Below are 26,211 nucleotides of genomic sequence, written 5' to 3'. Positions count from 1 at the left end.
TGTGCCACCCCGGTCCCGCACAGAGGTACACAGATGGTGGAGGAGACAGGACAGCACGAGTCATGATCACAACTCTGAGTGACAAATACAATGAGAGACGTGTGTTTGGGGACTGGATCTATTCAGAGGAGGGGGTCTGGGGCATGGGAAGGAGTTCTGGGTTAGGGAAGGCTTCACAGGGGAACTGGCACTCACCATCGTCCACGTTTACTGAGATTTTATGAAAGGACAGAGTAAGGACCGCCACTGCCAACTCTGCCCTATTCGATACAATTAAACCATGAGCTTAAATGGTTCAAATTGATCCCATCGTCTTACATTGCTATAGATTTCATCCAGTAGCTGAATTTGGGGGAGGAAAAGAAAAAGGACCCACACAAAACTTTCCCACTTAAAGACATTTTTATTTTGGTAACGCACCTGAGTCCCTGGCAGGATGGGCCTGTCCTCCACGGGGGCAATGGGGTGTTTGGGGGAGGATGGGGGCCCTGCCCTGGGGGGGCAGCTGGGGGATGAGGCAAAGGGCTCTGTGACAGTGATAGGTCACAAAGGGCTTTGTGACACTGATAGGTCACAAAGGGCATCAGAGGATAAATAGGCTGTGCCAGGTGGTTAGGCTGACAAAGTGGTTACTTCTCTCACTAGGATGGAAGTTCACCACAGCCTCTTGGGGACATAAAAACCCAGAAGCAGAAGTGAGGTGAGGTGGAGGGGGAGCCTACCGTACCTCTCGACACACTTGAAGAGATTCAGCCTGGGCTCCAGGCGCCCTACAGCGTCCCAACTGTGATCATCTGGGCCGCTACCCACACCCCTGCCTCTGGGAGACCCGGAGGCAAACGTGGGGGCCTGTGGGGCGGGCTTGGAAGACCTGCCACAGGGCCGCGTGTGTGACGCAGGAGCATCGCAGCTCGCTCATCTGCCAGTGAGGCCGAGGGAGGGAAGAGCCAGGGAGCCTCCTTAACCGCGCTGCCTGTCGTGATCAAAGACAGCCATGAGTGGGGACTCTCTGCTCCCGAATCACATGGCCCGGAGCAGCACCTGGGTGGACCTGTTCAACACCACCACGGGGAAGCTGCAGCAGCAACTGCACAAGGGCGAATACGACCATTTCAAGTACGCGCCGATATTCGAGAGCGACTTCATCCAGGTCACGAAGAGGGGAGAAGCGATTGACGTGCACAACTGGGGCGGCCTGGTGACCATGGGCATCACATCCACCAGCCCCGTCCTCCCGCCCCCAGACATCATGCTGCTGGCCCAACGGGCCACCGGCTGTGAAAAGCATGCCGAGTGCAGCCTGGCCACCAAGGGCAAGAGCCACAAGGCTGCAAAGACCTTAGAGCTCACCAGGCTCCTTCCCTTGGAGTTCGTGAGGATCTCCACTCACAATCGTGAGAAACAACAGCTGCGCGTGAAGCTTGCCACTGGCCGCTGCTTCTACCTGCAGCTGTGTCCCCCTCTGGACGCGCGGGAAGACGTCTTCGCCGAGTGGGAACAGCTGATTTACCTCCTGCGACCACCAGTGGACAGTGAAAGCAACACCTATGCCGTTCCCGTCTGGAACATGCCCTGCATGCCTGTGTTTGAGGAGGAGCAGGACGGGAGGAGACCGGCCGTGGAGGATTTCCAAGGAAAGGGGCATCAGGACCAGGTGAACGTCAGCAGCCTGCACACGTGCCCTGAGGTGGCCGGGGCCACGCCTGCAGCTTTCGCTGGGGGGCACGGAATCCAACTGGACTCCCACAAGCCCGATACCATGCCCGATGTGGCCACTGCGAAAGCAAAACCTACTACAGGGCTCGACAAAGCGTCAGCATCGCAGTCAATGAGAAAGGTGGCGACAGCAGGGGTGGCAGGAGGCACCGCAGCGGGTGCTTTGAGCACGGCAGTGATCAAGTCTCCTGCCGCTGAAGAGCGGAACACGGCCATAGCAGCCACAGCCAGCGACGGGCCCGGAGGAAGCAAAACCAACAGAGCCACTGGGGACACTGCCACAACATACCTGAGGAGCGGGAAAACGGCCTTGGCAGGTGCTGAGAACAATTCAGAGTATGCTTCCAGCACGTCCACCAGCCTCTCCCCAGGGGCCGGCATGACTGTGGTCAGAGCAGAACCTACCAGCAAGACTGTCAAAGCAAGAGCCGACAAGGACGATGAGGGGACCCTCGTCTCAAGCTTGCCACAGGAAGGCAAAGTGAGCGAACAGGATGGCAGCTCACAGAGAGTGTCCCAGGCCCGCAAGGGAAGAAGGGAGAGGAGGGAGCACTGGGGAGAGGACAGAGCTCTGACGAGCCCCAAGCTCTGCAGTTCCGTGGAAAGCCACCACAAGGCAGCGGGGAGCAAGACAATCCCCAAAGCAGCTGGCCCGTGCTCAGGCGGCCGCAGAGCCACTAGAGAGGACCAAAAGGCCAAAGGCCACGGCAGCCTGGGGGGCAGCGAGCAGGGCGCTGCTCCCAAAGGCATCAGCCGTGCTCCTATCACCAGTGAGTCCAAGACCTCGCACAAATCGGGCAGGAGCTTATCTCCAGTGCGTTCAGGTCCCACCAACAACATACTCAGCAGGATCAGCTCTTTCTTCAGGAATGTGAGAGCCAGACTTACAAAAAAGACAGTGGCCTCATCACGAAATAAACATGGGAGCATCCTGGCGGAGCCAGTGGAAGGGACCCGAGTGGAGACCATGACAGAGAGTGGCCAGGGCCTGGAAATCACCGGTGTGACATCTGAGACCATGGAGCCAGTGACCGTTGAAGCCCATCAATAGGACCTAGAGCTGGGAGCTGCAAAGGGGACCAGGGCTCTGGGAAATACCCCTGGAGAGACCATTTCAGCTTCCTTACTGCAATTTAAATAAAAAAACATACAGTCTGAGAACGCAGGCAGTGTTTTGTCTGAATTTCTAGGTCCCGAAGCCCAGCCGTAGCCTCACAGTGGATTCTGTGATGTCAGCTGTGCCACAGTCTGAGACCCAGTGTCCAGGCAAGGGCAGCCCCACCTCACACGCATGCTCAGTGCCAACAGCACTGCTCCATCTGGCTTCCACTCCTTTCTGGCTTTGCCCCCCAGGGCCATGGCTCAAAGTCAGACTATGGTCTGGGAAGCTCTCCTTCACTCTCCCGCTATTCTTTATTTTTTTTTTTTTATTTTTTTTTTTTTTTTGCGGTACGCGGGCCACTCACTGTTGTGGCCTCTCCCGTCACGGAGCACAGGGTCCGGACACGCAGGCCCAGCGGCCATGGCTCACGGGCCCAGCCGCTCCGCAGCCTGTGGGATCATCCAGGACCGGGGCACGAACTCATGTTCCCTGCATCCTCAGGTGGACTCTCAACCACTGCGCCAGCAGGGAATCCCCCCCCCCTATTCTTTTTATAAACGCTTATTCCCCCTGAAGGTCTGTAAACAGAGCCAGAACAGGACTCATGTCCCCTCGGGCTATTCAGTGGACAGAAATAAGGGCGGCAGTATTAGCTAGCAATCAGAACAGCAAGCACTCTCATCTAGACTTAGCCGTTCCCTGCCCAGGTATATACCCTGGAGAATCACACATGGTCTAAGAAACAACTCTGAGAATGTTTAGAGCAAAAATAACTTAACAGCACAACACGGGCAACAGCCCAAATTTCCATCAGCAGAATTCATACAGCAGGATAGGATGAGATTGGAATATTCAATAGTGAAAAATAAATGAGCTACACACATTAGCATAGATCAACTTCTCATGGTTGTTAAAAACATCAGAAGAATGGGATACAGTTCCACTCATGGAACCATTCTGAAACAAGCTCAAACAACGGATTGCATAGGGTCCATGTTTAAAAAAACGGTAGCTAAACCTGAGGGAAGAGTCAACGCAAAATGGAGGACAGTTTTCTCTAGGGTGGAAAGGCTAAGTCAAGGAGGTTGACACAAGGCTGTTACTGCTGCTGGGTATTGTTCTGTCTCTGAAGCAAGATGGTAGGTACACAGGTGTTGTAGTTTTCACATTTTACTAACTCTGAAATCAGGATGGTCCTACAATCACCGTGGCAGTTGTGATGAGGTTATTGGCCAATGCCTTTCTCTTTTAATCACTTGTATTTATGCACAAAAATGATGTCAGAAAGGCTTGGCATCTTTAAAGGACATTTATTTAAGGTAAAGTACAAGAACTTGTTTGGTTATTAGGAAAAGAAGGAACGATATGCCTATTTTACAGATGAGAACACTGAGGCTCAGAGAAGGTAACCTGCTGCAGTCGCACAATGGGATCTTTGCAGAACAGTGATCCACCAGCCCACTTCTCTATGCAAAGCCCTGTCTGTAGTATGCGAAGGAAGCAAGCAAACAAGCCTGAGCTAGGACCAGCACAAGAACCCGCGGCACCACCATCCTTACCATCATGTTCCAACACTACAGAGATGAGCATCAATTTTACTAGATTGAGGGGAGGGAGGGGTGGGGGCCGGGAGCCGGTTTTCGAACTTCAGTGAGCTCACAGCTCTTAGCTGGCCTTATCTCGAGAGCATCCAGTCCACCCTTGAGCTGTGTCTGGCTCCCAGGCTTCTACCTCTAGCCTCTGGCATGACCCGGGCTGCGGCCAGAAACAGGCTCCCACCTGGAATTCCAGCGTTCACTCCTGGAACGTCCAGCATCCAGTCCTCCTCCAGCCACTAATTCAACTTTTGAATGCCCTGCTCACAAGGGTTTCTCCACACCAAATCTGCAGGAACTTTTTTCTTCTGGGGCTCCAAAACCAAATCCTTAAACCTCACATGAGGGAGAGTATTTGTTAGGTCAGAGCATCCTTGTTGATTGGACCTCCAGTTTGTGACTTCCACAGACCTCATCACGGGAGGCTGGGGAGAGGTCTCTTCTGTTGGTGGACGGAATGGTGGGCACTTGGTGGGGAGCACTGATGAGAAAGGGAGCCAGCCCAAGACCTACACATATGCACTGTTTCCCCTGGCCAAACAAGGTTCCTGACCCCAGAATTAACCCAGAGTTTCCCAGAAGACTAGGAGCTGCAGGGAGCTGCAATTAATGCTTTACTCTCCACCAGCTTTTCCTTGGACCCAAGGAGGAGAAATTACAAAAAGATCACATCACACTCCTTTGATCTGATGATTTCCACACAGGCAAGTGCAGGGAAACACTAGTCTGAAGGAAGAAAATGCATTAAAAACACGTGCACAGGGACTTCCCTGGTGGCGCAGTGGTTAAGAATCCGCCTGCCGACGCAGGGGACCCGGGTTCGAGCCCTGGTCCAGGAAGATCCCACATGCCACGGAGCAACTAAGCCCGTGCGCCACAACTACTGAGCCTGTGCTCTAGAGCCCGCGAGCCACAACTACCGAAGCCCGCACGCCTAGAGCCCGTGCTCCCCAACAAGAGAAGCCAAAAATAAATAATAAAATAAATTTACGGGAAAAACAACACGTGCATAGCCCTTAGCTGTTTATAAAGTTCTTGAATGTGTGTGCCCCCTTCTGATTCTCACGTCTTTCCACATTGCGGATAAGCAAGCGGAAGTTCAGAGCATTTGAAGGACTTGCTCAAGGTGGCAGGTGATGGTGCAGAGAGGGAGCTACCTCGGTGCAACAACTTTCAGACAGTGTGCCACCCCGGTCCCGCACAGAGGTACACAGATGGTGGAGGAGACAGGACAGCACGAGTCATGATCACAACTCTGAGTGACAAATACAATGAGAGACGTGTGTTTGGGGACTGGATCTATTCAGAGGAGGGGGTCTGGGGCATGGGAAGGAGTTCTGGGTTAGGGAAGGCTTCACAGGGGAACTGGCACTCACCATCGTCCACGTTTACTGAGATTTTATGAAAGGACAGACTAAGGACCGCCACTGCCAACTCTGCCCTATTCGATACAATTAAACCATGAGCTTAAATGGTTCAAATTGATCCCATCGTCTTACATTGCTATAGATTTCATCCAGTAGCTGAATTTGGGGGAGGAAAAGAAAAAGGACCCCCACAAAACTTTCCCACTTGAAGACATTTTTATTTTGGTAACGCACCTGAGTCCCTGGCAGGATGGGCCTGTCCTCCGCGGGGGCAATGGGGTGTTTGGGAGAGGATGGGGGCCCTGCCCTGAGGGGGCAGCTGGGGGATGAGGCAAAGGGCTCTGTGACAGTGATAGGTCACAAAGGGCTTTGTGAAAGGGCCTCAGAGGATAAATAGGCTGTGCCAGGGGGTTAGGCTGACAAAGTGGTTACTTCTCTCACTAGGACGGAAGTTCACCACAGCCTCTTGGGGAGATAAAAACCCAGAAGCAGAAGTGAGGTGAGGCGGAGGGGGAGCCTACCGTACCTCTCGACACACTTGAAGAGATTCAGCCTGGGCTCCAGGCACCCTACAGCGTCCCAACTGTGATCATCTGTGCCCCTACCCACACCCCTGCCTCTGGGAGACCCGGAGGCAAACGTGGGGGCCTGTGGGGCGGGCTTGGAAGACCTGCAACGGGGCCGCCTGTGTGACGCAGGAGCATCGCAGCTCGCTCTTCTGCCAGTGAGGCCGAGGGAGGGAAGAGCCAGGGAGCCGCCTTAACCGCGCTGCCTGTCGTGATCAAAGACAGCCATGAGTGGGGACTCTCTGCTCCCGTATCACACGGCCCGGAGCAGCACCTGGGTGGACCTGTTCAACACCACCACGGGGAAGCTGCAGCAGCAACTACACAAGGGCGAATACGACCATTTCAAGTATGCGCCGATATTCGAGAGCGACTTCATCCAGGTCACGAAGAGGGGAGAAGCGATTGACGTGCACAACTGGGGCGGCCTGGTGACCATGGGCATCACATCCACCAGCCCCGTCCTCCCGCTCCCAGACATCATGCTGCTGGCCCAACGGGCCACCGGCTGTGAAAAGCACGCCGAGCGCAGCCAGGCCACCAAGGGCAAGAGCCACAAGGCTGCAAAGACCTTAGAGCTCACCAGGCTCCTTCCCTTGGAGTTCGTGAGGATCTCCACTCACAATCGTGAGAAAGAGCAGCTGCGCGTGAAGCTTGCCACTGGCCGCTGCTTCTACCTGCAGCTGTGTCCCCCTCTGGACGCGCGGGAAGACCTCTTCGCCGAGTGGGAACAGCTGATTTACCTCCTGCGACCACCAGTGGACAGTGAAAGCAACACCTATGCCGTTCCCGTCTGGGACATGCCCTGCATGCCTGTGTTCGAGGAGGAGCAGGACGGGAGGAGCCCGGCCGTGGAGGATTTCCAAGGAAAGGGGCATCAGGACCAGGCGTCAGCAGCCTGCACACGTGCCCTGAGGTGGCCGGGGCAACGCCTGCAGCTTTTGCTGGGGGGCACGGAATCCAACTGGACTCCCACAAGCCCGATACCATGCCCGATGTGTCCACTGCGAAAGCAAAACCTACTACAGAGCTCGACAAAGCGTCAGCATCGCAGTCAACGACAAAGGTGGAGACAGCAGGGGTGGCAGGAGGCACCGCAGCGGGTGCTTTGAGCACGGCAGTGATCAAGTCTCCTGCCGCTGAAGAGCGGAGCACGGCCGTAGCAGCCACAGCCAGCGACGGGCCCGGAGGAAGCAAAACCAACAGAGCCACTGGGGACACTGCCACAACATCCCTGAGGAGCGGGAAAACGGCCTTGGCAGGTGCTGAGAACAATTCAGAGTATGCTTCCAGCACGTCCACCAGCCTCTCCCCAGGGGCCGGCATGACTGTGGTCGGAGCAGAACCTACCAGCAAGACCGTCAAAGCAAGAGCCGACAAGGACGATGAGGGGACCCTCGTCTCAAGCTTGCCACAGGAAGGCAAAGTGAGCGAACAGGATGGCAGCTCACAGAGAGTGTCCCAGGCCCGCAAGGGAAGAAGGGAGAGGAGGGAGCACTGGGGAGAGGACAGAGCTCTGACGAGCCCCAAGCTCTGCAGTTCCGTGGAAAGCCACCACAAGGCAGCGGGGAGCAAGACAATCCCCAAAGCAGCTGGCCCGTGCTCAGGCGGCCGCAGAGCCACTAGAGAGGACCAAAAGGCCAAAGGCCACGGCAGCCCGGGGGGCAGCGAGCAGGGCACTGCTCCCAAAGGCATCAGCCGTGCTCCTATCACCAGTGAGTCCAAGACCTCACACAAATCGGGCAGGAGCTTATCTCCAGCGCGTTCAGGTCCCACCACCAACATACTCAGCAGGATCAGCTCTTTCTTCAGGAATGTGAGAGCCAGACTTACAAAAAAGACAGTGGCCTCATCACGAAATAAACATGGGAGCATCCTGGCGGAGCCAGTGGAAGGGACCCGAGTGGAGGCCATGACAGAGACAGCAGAGAGTGGCCAGGGCCTGGAAATCACCGGTGTGACATCTGAGACCATGGAGCCAGTGACCGTTGAAGCCCATCAATAGGACCTAGAGCTGGGAGCTGCAAAGGGGACCAGGGCTCTGGGAAATACCCCTGGAGAGCCCATTTCAGCTTCCTTATTGCAATTTAAATAAAAAAAACATACAGTCTGAGAACGCAGGCAGTGTTTTGTCTGAATTTCTAGGTCCCGAAGCCCAGCCGTAGCTTCACAGTGGATTCTGTGATGTCAGCTGTGCCACAGTCTGAGACCCAGTGTCCAGGCAAGGGCAGCCCCACCTCACACGCATGCTCAGCGCCAACAGCACTGCTCCATCTGGCTTCCACTCCTTTCTGGCTTTGCCCCCCAGGGCCATGGCTCAAAGTCAGACTATGGTCTGGGAAGCTCTCCTTCACTATCCCGCTATTCATTTTTTTTTTTTTTTTTTTGCGGTACGCGGGCCACTCACTGTTGTGGCCTCTCCCGTCACGGAGCACAGGGTCCGGACGCGCAGGCACAGCGGCCATGGCTAACGGGCCCAGCCGCTCCGCGGCCTGTGGGATCTTCCAGGACCGGGGCACGAACTCATATTCCCTGCATCCTCAGGTGGACTCTCAACCACTGCGCCACCAGGGAATCCCTCCCCCTATTCTTTTTATAAATGCTTATTCCCCCTGAAGGTCTGTAAACAGAGCCAGAACAGGACTCATGTCCCCTCGGGCTATTCAGTGGACAGAAATAAGGGCGGCAGTATTAGCTAGCAATCAGAACAGCAAGCACTCTCATCTAGACTTAGCCGTTCCCTGCCCAGGTATATACCCTGGAGAAACACACATGGTCTAAGAAACAACTCTGAGAATGTTTAGAGCAAAAATAACTTAACAGCACAACACGGGCAACAGCCCAAATTTCCATCAGCAGAATTCATACAGCAGGATAGGATGAGATTGGAATATTCAATAGTGAAAAATAAATCAGCTACACACATTAGCATAGATCAACTTCTCATGGTTTTTAAAAACATCAAAAGAATGGGATACAGTTCCACTCATGGAACCATTCTGAAACAAGCTCAAACAACGGATTGCATAGGGTCCATGTTTAAAAAGATGGTAGCTAAACCTGAGGGAAAAGTAAACACAAAATGGAGGACAGTTTTCTCTAGGGTGGAAAGGCTAGGTCAAGGAGGTTGACACAAGGCTGTTAGTGCTGCTGGGAATTGTTCTGTCTCTGAAGCAAGATGGTAGGTACACAGGTGTTGTAGTTTTCACATTTTACTAACTCTGAAATCAGGATGGTCCTACAATCACCGTGGCAGTTGTGATGAAGTTATTGGCCAATGCCTTTCTCTTTTAATCACTTGTATTTATGCACAAAAATGATGTCAGAAAGGCTTGGCATCTTTAAAGGACATTTATTTAAGGTAAAGTACAAGAACACTTGTTTGGTTATTAGGAAAAGAAGGAACGATATGCCTATTTTACAGATGAGAACACTGAGGCTCAGAGAAGGTAACCTGCTGCAGTCGCACAATGGGATCTTTGCAGAACAGTGATCCACCAGCCCACTTCTCTATGCAAAGCCCTGTCTGTAGTATGCGAAGGAAGCAAGCAAACAAGCCTGAGCTAGGACCAGCACAAGAACCCGCGGCACCACCATTCTTACCATCATGTTCCAACACTACAGAGATGAGCATCAATTTTACTAGATTGAGGGGAGGGAGGGGTGGGGGCCGGGAGCCGGTTTTCGAACTTCAGTGAGCTCACAGCTCTTAGCTGGCCTTATCTCGAGAGCATCCAGTCCACCCTTGAGCTGTGTCTGGCTCCCAGGCTTCTACCTCTAGCCTCTGGCATGACCCGGGCTGCGGCCAGAAACAGGCTCCCACCTGGAATTCCAGCGTTCACTCCTGGAACGTCCAGCATCCAGTCCTCCTCCAGCCACTAATTCAACTTTTGAATGCCCTGCTCACAAGGGTTTCTCCACACCAAATCTGCAGGAACTTTTTTCTTCTGGGGCTCCAAAACCAAATCCTTAAACCTCACATGAGGGAGAGTATTTGTTAGGTCAGAGCATCCTTGTTGATTGGACCTCCAGTTTGTGACTTCCACAGACCTCATCACGGGAGGCTGGGGAGAGGTCTCTTCTGTTGGTGGACGGAATGGTGGGCACTTGGTGGGGAGCACTGATGAGAAAGGGAGCCAGCCCAAGACCTACACATATGCACTGTTTCCCCTGGCCAAACAAGGTTCCTGACCCCAGAATTAACCCAGAGTTTCCCAGAAGACTAGGAGCTGCAGGGAGCTGCAATTAATGCTTTACTCTCCACCAGCTTTTCCTTGGACCCAAGGAGGAGAAATTACAAAAAGATCACATCACACTCCTTTGATCTGATGATTTCCACACAGGCAAGTGCAGGGAAACACTAGTCTGAAGGAAGAAAATGCATTAAAAACACGTGCACAGGGACTTCCCTGGTGGCGCAGTGGTTAAGAATCCGCCTGCCGACGCAGGGGACCCGGGTTCGAGCCCTGGTCCAGGAAGATCCCACATGCCACGGAGCAACTAAGCCCGTGCGCCACAACTACTGAGCCTGTGCTCTAGAGCCCGCGAGCCACAACTACCGAAGCCCGCACGCCTAGAGCCCGTGCTCCCCAACAAGAGAAGCCAAAAATAAATAATAAAATAAATTTACGGGAAAAACAACACGTGCATAGCCCTTAGCTGTTTATAAAGTTCTTGAATGTGTGTGCCCCCTTCTGATTCTCACGTCTTTCCACATTGCGGATAAGCAAGCGGAAGTTCAGAGCATTTGAAGGACTTGCTCAAGGTGGCAGGTGATGGTGCAGAGAGGGAGCTACCTCGGTGCAACAACTTTCAGACAGTGTGCCACCCCGGTCCCGCACAGAGGTACACAGATGGTGGAGGAGACAGGACAGCACGAGTCATGATCACAACTCTGAGTGACAAATACAATGAGAGACGTGTGTTTGGGGACTGGATCTATTCAGAGGAGGGGGTCTGGGGCATGGGAAGGAGTTCTGGGTTAGGGAAGGCTTCACAGGGGAACTGGCACTCACCATCGTCCACGTTTACTGAGATTTTATGAAAGGACAGACTAAGGACCGCCACTGCCAACTCTGCCCTATTCGATACAATTAAACCATGAGCTTAAATGGTTCAAATTGATCCCATCGTCTTACATTGCTATAGATTTCATCCAGTAGCTGAATTTGGGGGAGGAAAAGAAAAAGGACCCCCACAAAACTTTCCCACTTGAAGACATTTTTATTTTGGTAACGCACCTGAGTCCCTGGCAGGATGGGCCTGTCCTCCGCGGGGGCAATGGGGTGTTTGGGAGAGGATGGGGGCCCTGCCCTGAGGGGGCAGCTGGGGGATGAGGCAAAGGGCTCTGTGACAGTGATAGGTCACAAAGGGCTTTGTGAAAGGGCCTCAGAGGATAAATAGGCTGTGCCAGGGGGTTAGGCTGACAAAGTGGTTACTTCTCTCACTAGGACGGAAGTTCACCACAGCCTCTTGGGGAGATAAAAACCCAGAAGCAGAAGTGAGGTGAGGCGGAGGGGGAGCCTACCGTACCTCTCGACACACTTGAAGAGATTCAGCCTGGGCTCCAGGCACCCTACAGCGTCCCAACTGTGATCATCTGTGCCCCTACCCACACCCCTGCCTCTGGGAGACCCGGAGGCAAACGTGGGGGCCTGTGGGGCGGGCTTGGAAGACCTGCAACGGGGCCGCCTGTGTGACGCAGGAGCATCGCAGCTCGCTCTTCTGCCAGTGAGGCCGAGGGAGGGAAGAGCCAGGGAGCCGCCTTAACCGCGCTGCCTGTCGTGATCAAAGACAGCCATGAGTGGGGACTCTCTGCTCCCGTATCACACGGCCCGGAGCAGCACCTGGGTGGACCTGTTCAACACCACCACGGGGAAGCTGCAGCAGCAACTACACAAGGGCGAATACGACCATTTCAAGTATGCGCCGATATTCGAGAGCGACTTCATCCAGGTCACGAAGAGGGGAGAAGCGATTGACGTGCACAACTGGGGCGGCCTGGTGACCATGGGCATCACATCCACCAGCCCCGTCCTCCCGCTCCCAGACATCATGCTGCTGGCCCAACGGGCCACCGGCTGTGAAAAGCACGCCGAGCGCAGCCAGGCCACCAAGGGCAAGAGCCACAAGGCTGCAAAGACCTTAGAGCTCACCAGGCTCCTTCCCTTGGAGTTCGTGAGGATCTCCACTCACAATCGTGAGAAAGAGCAGCTGCGCGTGAAGCTTGCCACTGGCCGCTGCTTCTACCTGCAGCTGTGTCCCCCTCTGGACGCGCGGGAAGACCTCTTCGCCGAGTGGGAACAGCTGATTTACCTCCTGCGACCACCAGTGGACAGTGAAAGCAACACCTATGCCGTTCCCGTCTGGGACATGCCCTGCATGCCTGTGTTCGAGGAGGAGCAGGACGGGAGGAGCCCGGCCGTGGAGGATTTCCAAGGAAAGGGGCATCAGGACCAGGCGTCAGCAGCCTGCACACGTGCCCTGAGGTGGCCGGGGCAACGCCTGCAGCTTTTGCTGGGGGGCACGGAATCCAACTGGACTCCCACAAGCCCGATACCATGCCCGATGTGTCCACTGCGAAAGCAAAACCTACTACAGAGCTCGACAAAGCGTCAGCATCGCAGTCAACGACAAAGGTGGAGACAGCAGGGGTGGCAGGAGGCACCGCAGCGGGTGCTTTGAGCACGGCAGTGATCAAGTCTCCTGCCGCTGAAGAGCGGAGCACGGCCGTAGCAGCCACAGCCAGCGACGGGCCCGGAGGAAGCAAAACCAACAGAGCCACTGGGGACACTGCCACAACATCCCTGAGGAGCGGGAAAACGGCCTTGGCAGGTGCTGAGAACAATTCAGAGTATGCTTCCAGCACGTCCACCAGCCTCTCCCCAGGGGCCGGCATGACTGTGGTCGGAGCAGAACCTACCAGCAAGACCGTCAAAGCAAGAGCCGACAAGGACGATGAGGGGACCCTCGTCTCAAGCTTGCCACAGGAAGGCAAAGTGAGCGAACAGGATGGCAGCTCACAGAGAGTGTCCCAGGCCCGCAAGGGAAGAAGGGAGAGGAGGGAGCACTGGGGAGAGGACAGAGCTCTGACGAGCCCCAAGCTCTGCAGTTCCGTGGAAAGCCACCACAAGGCAGCGGGGAGCAAGACAATCCCCAAAGCAGCTGGCCCGTGCTCAGGCGGCCGCAGAGCCACTAGAGAGGACCAAAAGGCCAAAGGCCACGGCAGCCCGGGGGGCAGCGAGCAGGGCACTGCTCCCAAAGGCATCAGCCGTGCTCCTATCACCAGTGAGTCCAAGACCTCACACAAATCGGGCAGGAGCTTATCTCCAGCGCGTTCAGGTCCCACCACCAACATACTCAGCAGGATCAGCTCTTTCTTCAGGAATGTGAGAGCCAGACTTACAAAAAAGACAGTGGCCTCATCACGAAATAAACATGGGAGCATCCTGGCGGAGCCAGTGGAAGGGACCCGAGTGGAGGCCATGACAGAGACAGCAGAGAGTGGCCAGGGCCTGGAAATCACCGGTGTGACATCTGAGACCATGGAGCCAGTGACCGTTGAAGCCCATCAATAGGACCTAGAGCTGGGAGCTGCAAAGGGGACCAGGGCTCTGGGAAATACCCCTGGAGAGCCCATTTCAGCTTCCTTATTGCAATTTAAATAAAAAAAACATACAGTCTGAGAACGCAGGCAGTGTTTTGTCTGAATTTCTAGGTCCCGAAGCCCAGCCGTAGCTTCACAGTGGATTCTGTGATGTCAGCTGTGCCACAGTCTGAGACCCAGTGTCCAGGCAAGGGCAGCCCCACCTCACACGCATGCTCAGCGCCAACAGCACTGCTCCATCTGGCTTCCACTCCTTTCTGGCTTTGCCCCCCAGGGCCATGGCTCAAAGTCAGACTATGGTCTGGGAAGCTCTCCTTCACTATCCCGCTATTCATTTTTTTTTTTTTTTTTTTGCGGTACGCGGGCCACTCACTGTTGTGGCCTCTCCCGTCACGGAGCACAGGGTCCGGACGCGCAGGCACAGCGGCCATGGCTAACGGGCCCAGCCGCTCCGCGGCCTGTGGGATCTTCCAGGACCGGGGCACGAACTCATATTCCCTGCATCCTCAGGTGGACTCTCAACCACTGCGCCACCAGGGAATCCCTCCCCCTATTCTTTTTATAAATGCTTATTCCCCCTGAAGGTCTGTAAACAGAGCCAGAACAGGACTCATGTCCCCTCGGGCTATTCAGTGGACAGAAATAAGGGCGGCAGTATTAGCTAGCAATCAGAACAGCAAGCACTCTCATCTAGACTTAGCCGTTCCCTGCCCAGGTATATACCCTGGAGAAACACACATGGTCTAAGAAACAACTCTGAGAATGTTTAGAGCAAAAATAACTTAACAGCACAACACGGGCAACAGCCCAAATTTCCATCAGCAGAATTCATACAGCAGGATAGGATGAGATTGGAATATTCAATAGTGAAAAATAAATCAGCTACACACATTAGCATAGATCAACTTCTCATGGTTTTTAAAAACATCAAAAGAATGGGATACAGTTCCACTCATGGAACCATTCTGAAACAAGCTCAAACAACGGATTGCATAGGGTCCATGTTTAAAAAGATGGTAGCTAAACCTGAGGGAAAAGTAAACACAAAATGGAGGACAGTTTTCTCTAGGGTGGAAAGGCTAGGTCAAGGAGGTTGACACAAGGCTGTTAGTGCTGCTGGGAATTGTTCTGTCTCTGAAGCAAGATGGTAGGTACACAGGTGTTGTAGTTTTCACATTTTACTAACTCTGAAATCAGGATGGTCCTACAATCACCGTGGCAGTTGTGATGAAGTTATTGGCCAATGCCTTTCTCTTTTAATCACTTGTATTTATGCACAAAAATGATGTCAGAAAGGCTTGGCATCTTTAAAGGACATTTATTTAAGGTAAAGTACAAGAACACTTGTTTGGTTATTAGGAAAAGAAGGAACGATATGCCTATTTTACAGATGAGAACACTGAGGCTCAGAGAAGGTAACCTGCTGCAGTCGCACAATGGGATCTTTGCAGAACAGTGATCCACCAGCCCACTTCTCTATGCAAAGCCCTGTCTGTAGTATGCGAAGGAAGCAAGCAAACAAGCCTGAGCTAGGACCAGCACAAGAACCCGCGGCACCACCATTCTTACCATCATGTTCCAACACTACAGAGATGAGCATCAATTTTACTAGATTGAGGGGAGGGAGGGGTGGGGGCCGGGAGCCGGTTTTCGAACTTCAGTGAGCTCACAGCTCTTAGCTGGCCTTATCTCGAGAGCATCCAGTCCACCCTTGAGCTGTGTCTGGCTCCCAGGCTTCTACCTCTAGCCTCTGGCATGACCCGGGCTGCGGCCAGAAACAGGCTCCCACCTGGAATTCCAGCGTTCACTCCTGGAACGTCCAGCATCCAGTCCTCCTCCAGCCACTAATTCAACTTTTGAATGCCCTGCTCACAAGGGTTTCTCCACACCAAATCTGCAGGAACTTTTTTCTTCTGGGGCTCCAAAACCAAATCCTTAAACCTCACATGAGGGAGAGTATTTGTTAGGTCAGAGCATCCTTGTTGATTGGACCTCCAGTTTGTGACTTCCACAGACCTCATCACGGGAGGCTGGGGAGAGGTCTCTTCTGTTGGTGGACGGAATGGTGGGCACTTGGTGGGGAGCACTGATGAGAAAGGGAGCCAGCCCAAGACCTACACATATGCACTGTTTCCCCTGGCCAAACAAGGTTCCTGACCCCAGAATTAACCCAGAGTTTCCCAGAAGACTAGGAGCTGCAGGGAGCCGCAATTAATGCTTTACTCTCCACCAGCTTTTCCTTGGACCCAAGGAGGAGAAATTACAAAAAGATCACATCACACTCCTTTGATCTGATGATTTCCACACAGGCAAGTGCAGGGAAACACTAGTCTGAAGGAAGAAAATGCATTAAAAACACGTGCACAGTGACTTCCCTGGTGGAGCAGTGGTTAAGAATCCGCCTGCCGACGCAGGGGACCCAAGTTCGAGCCCTGGTCCAGGAAGATCCCACATGCCACGGAGCAACGAAGCCCGTGCACCAAAACTACTGAGCCTGTGCTCTACAGCCTGCGAGCCACAACTACCGAAGCCCGCACGCCTAGAGCCCGTGCTCCCCAACAAGAGAAGCCAAAAATAAATAATAAAATAAATTTACGGGAAAAACAACACGTGCATAGCCCATAGCTGTTTATAAAGTTCTTGAATGTGTGTGCCCCCTTCCGATTCTCACGTCTTTCCACTTTGCGGATAAGCAAGCGGAAGTTCAGAGCATTTGAAGGACTTGCTCAAGGTGGCAGGTGATGGTGCAGAGAGGGAGCTACCTCGGTGCAACAACTTTCAGACAGTGTGCCACCCCGGTCCCGCACAGAGGTACACAGATGGTGGAGGAGACAGGACAGCACAAGTCATGATCACAACTCTGAGTGACAAATACAATGAGAGACGTGTGTTTGGGGACTGGATCTATTCAGAGGAGGGGGTCTGGGGCATGGGAAGGAGTTCTGGGTTAGGGAAGGCTTCACAGGGGAACTGGCACTCACCATCGTCCACGTTTACTGAGATTTTATGAAAGGACAGACTAAGGACCGCCACTGCCAACTCTGCCCTATTCGATACAATTAAACCATGAGCTTAAATGGTTCAAATTGATCCCATCATCTTACATTGCTATAGATTTCATCCAGTAGCTGAATTTGGGGGAGGAAAAGAAAAAGGACCCACACAAAACTTTCCCACTTGAAGACATTTTTATTTTGGTAACGCACCTGAGTCCCTGGCAGGATGGGCCTGTCCTCCACGGGGGCAATGGGGTGTTTGGGGGAGGATGGGGGCCCTGCCCTGAGGGGGCAGCTGGGGGATGAGGCAAAGGGCTCTGTGACAGTGATAGGTCACAAAGGGCTTTGTGACACTGATAGGTCACAAAGGGCATCAGAGGATAAATAGGCTGTGCCAGGTGGTTAGGCTGACAAAGTGGTTACTTCTCTCACTAGGATGGAAGTTCACCACAGCCTCTTGGGGACATAAAAACCCAGAAGCAGAAGTGAGGTGAGGTGGAGGGGGAGCCTACCGTACCTCTCGACACACTTGAAGAGATTCAGCCTGGGCTGAAGGCGCCCTACAGCGTCCCAACTGTGATCATCTGGGCCCCTACCCACACCCCTGCCTCTGGGAGACCCGGAGGCAAACGTGGGGGCCTGTGGGGCGGGCTTGGAAGACCTGCCACAGGGCCGCGTGTGTGACGCAGGAGCATCGCAGCTCGCTCTTCTGCCAGTGAGGCCGAGGGAGGGAAGAGCCAGGGAGCCGCCTTAACCGCGCTGCCTGTCGTGATCAAAGACAGCCATGAGTGGGGACTCTCTGCTCCCGAATCACACGGCCCGGAGCAGCACCTGGGTGGACCTGTTCAACACCACCACGGGGAATCTGCAGCAGCAACTGCACAAGGGCGAATACGACCATTTCAAGTACGCGCCGATATTCGAGAGCGACTTCATCCAGGTCACGAAGAGGGGAGAAGCGATTGACGTGCACAACTGGGGCGGCCTGGTGACCATGGGCACCACATCCACCAGCCCCGTCCTCCCGCTCCCAGACATCATGCTGCTGGCCCAACGGGCCACCGGCTGTGAAAAGCATGCCGAGTGCAGCCAGGCCACCAAGGGCAAGAGCCACAAGGCTGCAAAGAGCTTAGAGCTCACCAGGCTCCTTCCCTTGGAGTTCGTGAGGATCTCCACTCACAATCGTGAGAAACAACAGCTGCGCGTGAAGCTTGCCACTGGCCGCTACTTCTACATGCAGCTGTGTCCCCCTCTGGACGCGCGGGAAGACGTCTTCGCCGAGTGGGAACAGCTGATTTACCTCCTGCGACCACCAGTGGACAGTGAAAGCAACACCTATGCCATTCCCGTCTGGAACATGCCCTGCATGCCTGTGTTCGAGGAGGAGCAGGACGGGAGGAGACCGGCCGTGGAGGATTTCCAAGGAAAGGGGCATCAGGACCAGGTGAACGTCAGCAGCCTGCACACGTGCCCTGAGGTGGCCGGGGCCACGCCTGCAGCTTTCGCTGGGGGGCACGGAATCCAACTGGACTCCCACAAGCCCGATACCATGCCCGATGTGGCCACTGCGAAAGCAAAACCTACTACAGGGCTCGACAAAGCGTCAGCATCGCAGTCAACGAGAAAGGTGGCGACAGCAGGGGTGGCAGGAGGCACCGCAGCGGGTGCTTTGAGCACGGCAGTGATCAAGTCTCCTGCCGCTGAAGAGCGGAGCACGGCCGTAGCAGCCACAGCCAGCGACGGGCCCGGAGGAAGCAAAACCAACAGAGCCACTGGGGACACTGCCACAACATCCCTGAGGAGCGGGAAAACGGCGTTGGCAGGTGCTGAGAACAATTCAGAGTATGCTTCCAGCACGTCCACCAGCCTCTCACCAGGGGCCGGCATGACTGTGGTCGGAGCAGAACCTACCAGCAAGACCGTCAAAGCAAGAGCCGACAAGGACGATGAGGGCACCCTCGTCTCAAGCTTGCCACAGGAAGGCAAAGTGAGCGAACAGGATGGCAGCTCACAGAGAGTGTCCCAGGCCCGCAAGGGAAGAAGGGAGAGGAGGGAGCACTGGGGAGAGGACAGAGCTCTGACGAGCCCCAAGCTCTGCAGTTCCGTGGAAAGCCACCACAAGGCAGCGGGGAGCAAGACAATCCCCAAAGCAGCTGGCCCGTGCTCAGGCGGCCGCAGAGCCACTAGAGAGGACCAAAAGGCCAAAGGCCACGGCAGCCCGGGGGGCAGCGTGCAGGGCACTGCTCCCAAAGGCATCAGCCGTGCTCCTATCACCAGTGAGTCCAAGACCTCGCACAAATCGGGCAGGAGCTTATCTCCAGCGCGTTCAGGTCCCACCACCAACATACTCAGCAGGATCAGCTCTTTCTTCAGGAATGTGAGAGCCAGACTTACAAAAAAGACAGTGGCCTCATCACGAAATAAACATGGGAGCATCCTGGCGGAGCCAGTGGAAGGGACCCGAGTGGAGGCCATGACAGAGACAGCAGAGAGTGGCCAGGGCCTGGAAATCACTGGTGTGACATCTGAGATCACGGAGCCAGTGACCGTTGAAGCCCATCAATAGGACCTAGAGCTGGGAGCTGCAAAGGGGACCAGGGCTCTGGGAAATACCCCTGGAGAGCCCATTTCAGCTTCCTTACTGCAATTTAAACAGTCTGAGAATGCAGGCAGTGTTTTGTCTGAATTTCTAGGTCCCGAAGCCCAGCCGTAGCCTCACAGTGGATTCTGTGATGTCAGCTGTGCCACAGTCTGAGACCCAGTGTCCAGGCAAGGGCAGCCCCACCTCACACGCATGCTCAGCGCCAACAGCACTGCTCCATCTGGCTTCCACTCCTTTCTGGCTTTGCCCCCCAGGGCCATGGCTCAAAGTCAGACTATGGTCTTGGAAGCTCTCCTTCACTATCCCCCTATTCTTTCTCTCTTTTTTTTTTTTTTTGCGGTACGCGGGCCACTCACTGTTGTGGCCTCTCCCGTCACGGAGCACAGGCTCCGGACACGCAGGCCCAGCGGCCATGGCTCACGGGCCCAGCCGCTCCGCAGCCTGTGGGATCATCCAGGACCGGGGCACGAACTCATGTTCCCTGCATCCTCAGGTGGACTCTCAACCACTGCGCCAGCAGGGAATCCCCCCCCCCATTCTTTTTATAAACGCTTATTCCCCCTGAAGGTCTGTAAACAGAGCCAGAACAGGACTCATGTCCCCTCGGGCTATTCAGTGGACAGAAATAAGGGCGGCAGTATTAGCTAGCAATCAGAACAGCAAGCACTCTCATCTAGACTTAGCCGTTCCCTGCCCAGGTATATACCCTGGAGAATCACACATGGTCTAAGAAACAACTCTGAGAATGTTTAGAGCAAAAATAACTTAACAGCACAACACGGGCAACAGCCCAAATTTCCATCAGCAGAATTCATACAGCAGGATAGGATGAGATTGGCATATTCAATAGTGAAAAATAAATGAGCTACACACATTAGCATAGATCAACTTCTCATGGTTTTTAAAAACATCAGAAGAATGGGATACAGTTCCACTCATGGAACCATTCTGAAACAAGCTCAAACAACGGATTGCATAGGGTCCATGTTTAAAAAAACGGTAGCTAAACCTGAGGGAAGAGTCAACGCAAAATGGAGGACAGTTTTCTCTAGGGTGGAAAGGCTAAGTCAAGGAGGTTGACACAAGGCTGTTAGTGCTGCTGGGAATTGTTCTGTCTCTGAAGCAAGATGGTAGGTACACAGGTGTTGTAGTTTTCACATTTTACTAACTCTGAAATCAGGATGGTCCTACAATCACTGTGGCAGTTGTGATGAAGTTATTGGCCAATGCCTTTCTCTTTTAATCACTTGTATTTATGCACAAAAATGATGTCAGAAAGGCTTGGCATCTTTAAAGGACATTTATTTAAGGTAAAGTACAAGAACTCTTGTTTGGTTATTAGGAAAAGAAGGAACGATATGCCCATTTTACAGATGAGAACACTGAGGCTCAGAGAAGGTAACCTGCTGCAGTCGCACAATGGGATCTTTGCAGAACAGTGATCCACCAGCCCACTTCTCTATGCAAAGCCCTGTCTGTAGTATGCGAAGGAAGCAAGCAAACAAGCCTGAGCTAGGACCAGCACAAGAACCCGCGGCACCACCATCCTTACCATCATGTTCCAACACTACAGAGATGAGCATCAATTTTACTAGATTGAGGGGAGGGAGGGGTGGGGGCCGGGAGCCGGTTTTCGAACTTCAGTGAGCTCACAGCTCTTAGCTGGCCTTATCTCGAGAGCATCCAGTCCACCCTTGAGCTGTGTCTGGCTCCCAGGCTTCTACCTCTAGCCTCTGGCATGACCCGGGCTGCGGCCAGAAACAGGCTCCCACCTGGAATTCCAGCGTTCACTCCTGGAACGTCCAGCATCCAGTCCTCCTCCAGCCACTAATTCAACTTTTGAATGCCCTGCTCACAAGGGTTTCTCCACACCAAATCTGCAGGAACTTTTTTCTTCTGGGGCTCCAAAACCAAATCCTTAAACCTCACATGAGGGAGAGTATTTTTTAGGTCAGAGCATCCTTGTTGATTGGACCTCCAGTTTGTGACTTCCACAGACCTCATCACGGGAGGCTGGGGAGAGGTCTCTTCTGTTGGTGGACGGAATGGTGGGCACTTGGTGGGGAGCACTGATGAGAAAGGGAGCCAGCCCAAGACCTACACATATGCACTGTTTCCCCTGGCCAAACAAGGTTCCTGACCCCAGAATTAACCCAGAGTTTCCCAGAAGACTAGGAGCTGCAGGGAGCCGCAATTAATGCTTTACTCTCCACCAGCTTTTCCTTGGACCCAAGGAGGAGAAATTACAAAAAGATCACATCACACTCCTTTGATCTGATGATTTCCACACAGGCAAGTGCAGGGAAACACTAGTCTGAAGGAAGAAAATGCATTAAAAACACGTGCACAGGGACTTCCCTGGTGGCACAGTGGTTAAGAATCCGCCTGCCGACGCAGGGGACCCGGGTTCGAGCCCTGGTCCAGGAAGATCCCGCATGCCACGGAGCAACTAAGCCCGTGCGCCACAACTACTGAGCCTGTGCTCTAGAGCCCGCGAGCCACAACTACCGAAGCCCGCACGCCTAGAGCCCGTGCACCCCAACAAGAGAAGCCAAAAATAAATAATAAAATAAATTTACGGGAAAAACAACACGTGCATAGCCCTTAGCTGTTTATAAAGTTCTTGAATGTGTGTGCCCCCTTCTGATTCTCACGTCTTTCCACATTGCGGATAAGCAAGCGGAAGTTCAGAGCATTTGAAGGACTTGCTCAAGGTGGCAGGTGATGGTGCAGAGAGGGAGCTACCTCGGTGCAACAACTTTCAGACAGTGTGCCACCCCGGTCCCGCACAGAGGTACACAGATGGTGGAGGAGACAGGACAGCACGAGTCATGATCACAACTGTGAGTGACAAATACAATGAGAGACGTGTGTTTGGGGACTGGATCTATTCAGAGGAGGGGGTCTGGGGCATGGGAAGGAGTTCTGGGTTAGGGAAGGCTTCACAGGGGAACTGGCACTCACCATCGTCCACGTTTACTGAGATTTTATGAAAGGACAGACTAAGGACCGCCACTGCCAACTCTGCCCTATTCGATACAATTAAACCATGAGCTTAAATGGTTCAAATTGATCCCATCGTCTTACATTGCTATAGATTTCATCCAGTAGCTGAATTTGGGGGAGGAAAAGAAAAAGGACCCACACAAAACTTTCCCACTTGAAGACATTTTTATTTTGGTAACGCACCTGAGTCCCTGGCAGGATGGGCCTGTCCTCCGCGGGGGCAATGGGGTGTTTGGGAGAGGATGGGGGCCCTGCCCTGAGGGGGCAGCTGGGGGATGAGGCAAAGGGCTCTGTGACAGTGATAGGTCACAAAGGGCTTTGTGAAAGGGCCTCAGAGGATAAATAGGCTGTGCCAGGGGGTTAGGCTGACAAAGTGGTTACTTCTCTCACTAGGACGGAAGTTCACCACAGCCTCTTGGGGAGATAAAAACCCAGAAGCAGAAGTGAGGTGAGGCGGAGGGGGAGCCTACCGTACCTCTCGACACACTTGAAGAGATTCAGCCTGGGCTCCAGGCACCCTACAGCGTCCCAACTGTGATCATCTGTGTCCCTACACACACCCCTGCCTATGGGAGACCCGGAGGCAAACGTGGGGGCCTGTGGGGCGGGCTTGGAAGACCTGCAACGGGGCCGCCTGTGTGACGCAGGAGCATCGCAGCTTGCTCTTCTGCCAGTGAGGCCGAGGGAGGGAAGAGCCAGGGAGCCGCCTTAACCGCGCTGCCTGTCGTGATCAAAGACAGCCATGAGTGGGGACTCTCTGCTCCCGTATCACACGGCCCGGAGCAGCACCTGGGTGGACCTGTTCAACACCACCACGGGGAAGCTGCAGCAGCAACTACACAAGGGCGAATACGACCATTTCAAGTATGCGCCGATATTCGAGAGCGACTTCATCCAGGTCACGAAGAGGGGAGAAGCGATTGACGTGCACAACTGGGGCGGCCTGGTGACCATGGGCATCACATCCACCAGCCCCGTCCTCCCGCTCCCAGACATCATGCTGCTGGCCCAACGGGCCACCGGCTGTGAAAAGCACGCCGAGTGCAGCCAGGCCACCAAGGGCAAGAGCCACAAGGCTGCAAAGACCTTAGAGCTCACCAGGCTCCTTCCCTTGGAGTTCGTGAGGATCTCCACTCACAATCGTGAGAAAGAGCAGCTGCGCGTGAAGCTTGCCACTGGCCGCTGCTTCTACCTGCAGCTGTGTCCCCCTCTGGACACGCGGGAAGACCTCTTCGCCGAGTGGGAACAGCTGATTTACCTCCTGCGACCACCAGTGGACAGTGAAAGCAACACCTATGCCGTTCCCGTCTGGGACATGCCCTGCATGCCTGTGTTCGAGGAGGAGCAGGACGGGAGGAGCCCGGCCGTGGAGGATTTCCAAGGAAAGGGGCATCAGGACCAGGCGTCAGCAGCCTGCACACGTGCCCTGAGGTGGCCGGGGCAACGCCTGCAGCTTTTGCTGGGGGGCACGGAATCCAACTGGACTCCCACAAGCCCGATACCATGCCCGATGTGTCCACTGCGAAAGCAAAACCTACTACAGAGCTCGACAAAGCGTCAGCATCGCAGTCAATGACAAAGGTGGAGACAGCAGGGGTGGCAGGAGGCACCGCAGCGGGTGCTTTGAGCACGGCAGTGATCAAGTCTCCTGCCGCTGAAGAGCGGAGCACGGCCGTAGCAGCCACAGCCAGCGACGGGCCCGGAGGAAGCAAAACCAACAGAGCCACTGGGGACACTGCCACAACATCCCTGAGGAGCGGGAAAACGGCCTTGGCAGGTGCTGAGAACAATTCAGAGTATGCTTCCAGCACGTCCACCAGCCTCTCCCCAGGGGCCGGCATGACTGTGGTCGGAGCAGAACCTACCAGCAAGACTGTCAAAGCAAGAGCCGACAAGGACGATGAGGGGACCCTCGTCTCAAGCTTGCCACAGGAAGGCAAAGTGAGCGAACAGGATGGCAGCTCACAGAGAGTGTCCCAGGCCCGCAAGGGAAGAAGGGAGAGGAGGGAGCACTGGGGAGAGGACAGAGCTCTGACGAGCCCCAAGCTCTGCAGTTCCGTGGAAAGCCACCACAAGGCAGCGGGGAGCAAGACAATCCCCAAAGCAGCTGGCCCGTGCTCAGGCGGCCGCAGAGCCACTAGAGAGGACCAAAAGGCCAAAGGCCACGGCAGCCCGGGGGGCAGCGAGCAGGGCACTGCTCCCAAAGGCATCAGCCGTGCTCCTATCACCAGTGAGTCCAAGACCTCGCACAAATCGGGCAGGAGCTTATCTCCAGCGCGTTCAGGTCCCACCACCAACATACTCAGCAGGATCAGCTCTTTCTTCAGGAATGTGAGAGCCAGACTTACAAAAAAGACAGTGGCCTCATCACGAAATAAACATGGGAGCATCCTGGCGGAGCCAGTGGAAGGGACCCGAGTGGAGGCCATGACAGAGACAGCAGAGAGTGGCCAGGGCCTGGAAATCACCGGTGTGACATCTGAGACCATGGAGCCAGTGACCGTTGAAGCCCATCAATAGGACCTAGAGCTGGGAGCTGCAAAGGGGACCAGGGCTCTGGGAAATACCCCTGGAGAGCCCATTTCAGCTTCCTTACTGCAATTTAAATAAAAAAAACATACAGTCTGAGAACGCAGGCAGTGTTTTGTCTGAATTTCTAGGTCCCGAAGCCCAGCCGTAGCTTCACAGTGGATTCTGTGATGTCAGCTGTGCCACAGTCTGAGACCCAGTGTCCAGGCAAGGGCAGCCCCACCTCACACGCATGCTCAGCGCCAACAGCACTGCTCCATCTGGCTTCCACTCCTTTCTGGCTTTGCCCCCCAGGGCCATGGCTCAAAGTCAGACTATGGTCTGGGAAGCTCTCCTTCACTATCCCGCTATTCATTTTTTTTTTTTTTTTGCGGTACGCGGGCCACTCACTGTTGTGGCCTCTCCCGTCACGGAGCACAGGGTCCGGACGCGCAGGCCCAGCGGCCATGGCTAACGGGCCCAGCCGCTCCGCGGCCTGTGGGATCTTCCAGGACCGGGGCACGAACTCATATTCCCTGCATCCTCAGGTGGACTCTCAACCACTGCGCCACCAGGGAATCCCTCCCCCTATTCTTTTTATAAATGCTTATTCCACCTGAAGGTCTGTAAACAGAGCCAGAACAGGACTCATGTCCCCTCGGGCTATTCAGTGGACAGAAATAAGGGCGGCAGTATTAGCTAGCAATCAGAACAGCAAGCACTCTCATCTAGACTTAGCCGTTCCCTGCCCAGGTATATACCCTGGAGAAACACACATGGTCTAAGAAACAACTCTGAGAATGTTTAGAGCAAAAATAACTTAACAGCACAACACGGGCAACAGCCCAAATTTCCATCAGCAGAATTCATACAGCAGGATAGGATGAGATTGGAATATTCAATAGTGAAAAATAAATCAGCTACACACATTAGCATAGATCAACTTCTCATGGTTTTTAAAAACATCAAAAGAATGGGATACAGTTCCACTCATGGAACCATTCTGAAACAAGCTCAAACAACGGATTGCATAGGGTCCATGTTTAAAAAGACGGTAGCTAAACCTGAGGGAAAAGTAAACACAAAATGGAGGACAGTTTTCTCTAGGGTGGAAAGGCTAGGTCAAGGAGGTTGACACAAGGCTGTT

The 26,211-nt window shown here is 54.1% G+C and overlaps 1 protein-coding gene and 2 pseudogenes across 3 annotated transcripts; all 3 read left to right on the top strand.

The window, feature by feature from the left end:
* The first annotated feature begins 6,573 nt into the window (after window positions 1–6,573).
* LOC309801700 (Golgi-associated RAB2 interactor protein 4-like) lies at window positions 6,574–17,736 on the top strand (annotated as a pseudogene). Its single transcript has 2 exons — window positions 6,574–7,345; window positions 17,727–17,736. The product of its transcript is annotated as a Golgi-associated RAB2 interactor protein 4-like (transcript).
* On the top strand, window positions 17,733–19,641 carry LOC309801699 (Golgi-associated RAB2 interactor protein 4-like; the record flags this gene model as incomplete). Its single annotated transcript, XM_082646769.1, has 2 exons — window positions 17,733–18,398; window positions 19,618–19,641. The coding sequence occupies 2 exons, from the start codon at window positions 17,733–17,735 to the stop codon at window positions 19,639–19,641; spliced, it is 690 nt and encodes a 229-aa protein (XP_082502895.1).
* A 3,657-nt stretch (window positions 19,642–23,298) lies between these two features.
* Window positions 23,299–25,076, top strand: LOC309801698 (Golgi-associated RAB2 interactor protein 4-like; annotated as a pseudogene). The gene is made up of 2 exons: window positions 23,299–24,017; window positions 24,366–25,076. The product of its transcript is annotated as a Golgi-associated RAB2 interactor protein 4-like (transcript).
* Window positions 25,077–26,211: the final 1,135 nt, after the last annotated feature.

Source organism: Mesoplodon mirus (genome assembly GCF_964341445.2).
Source record: "Mesoplodon mirus genome assembly, contig: SUPER_3_unloc_2, whole genome shotgun sequence".
In the NCBI taxonomy this organism is placed as follows: Eukaryota; Metazoa; Chordata; class Mammalia; order Artiodactyla; family Ziphiidae; genus Mesoplodon; species Mesoplodon mirus.
The sequence above is the reverse complement of the archived record's forward strand: the minus strand, read 5'-3'. Positions and strand labels throughout refer to the sequence as shown.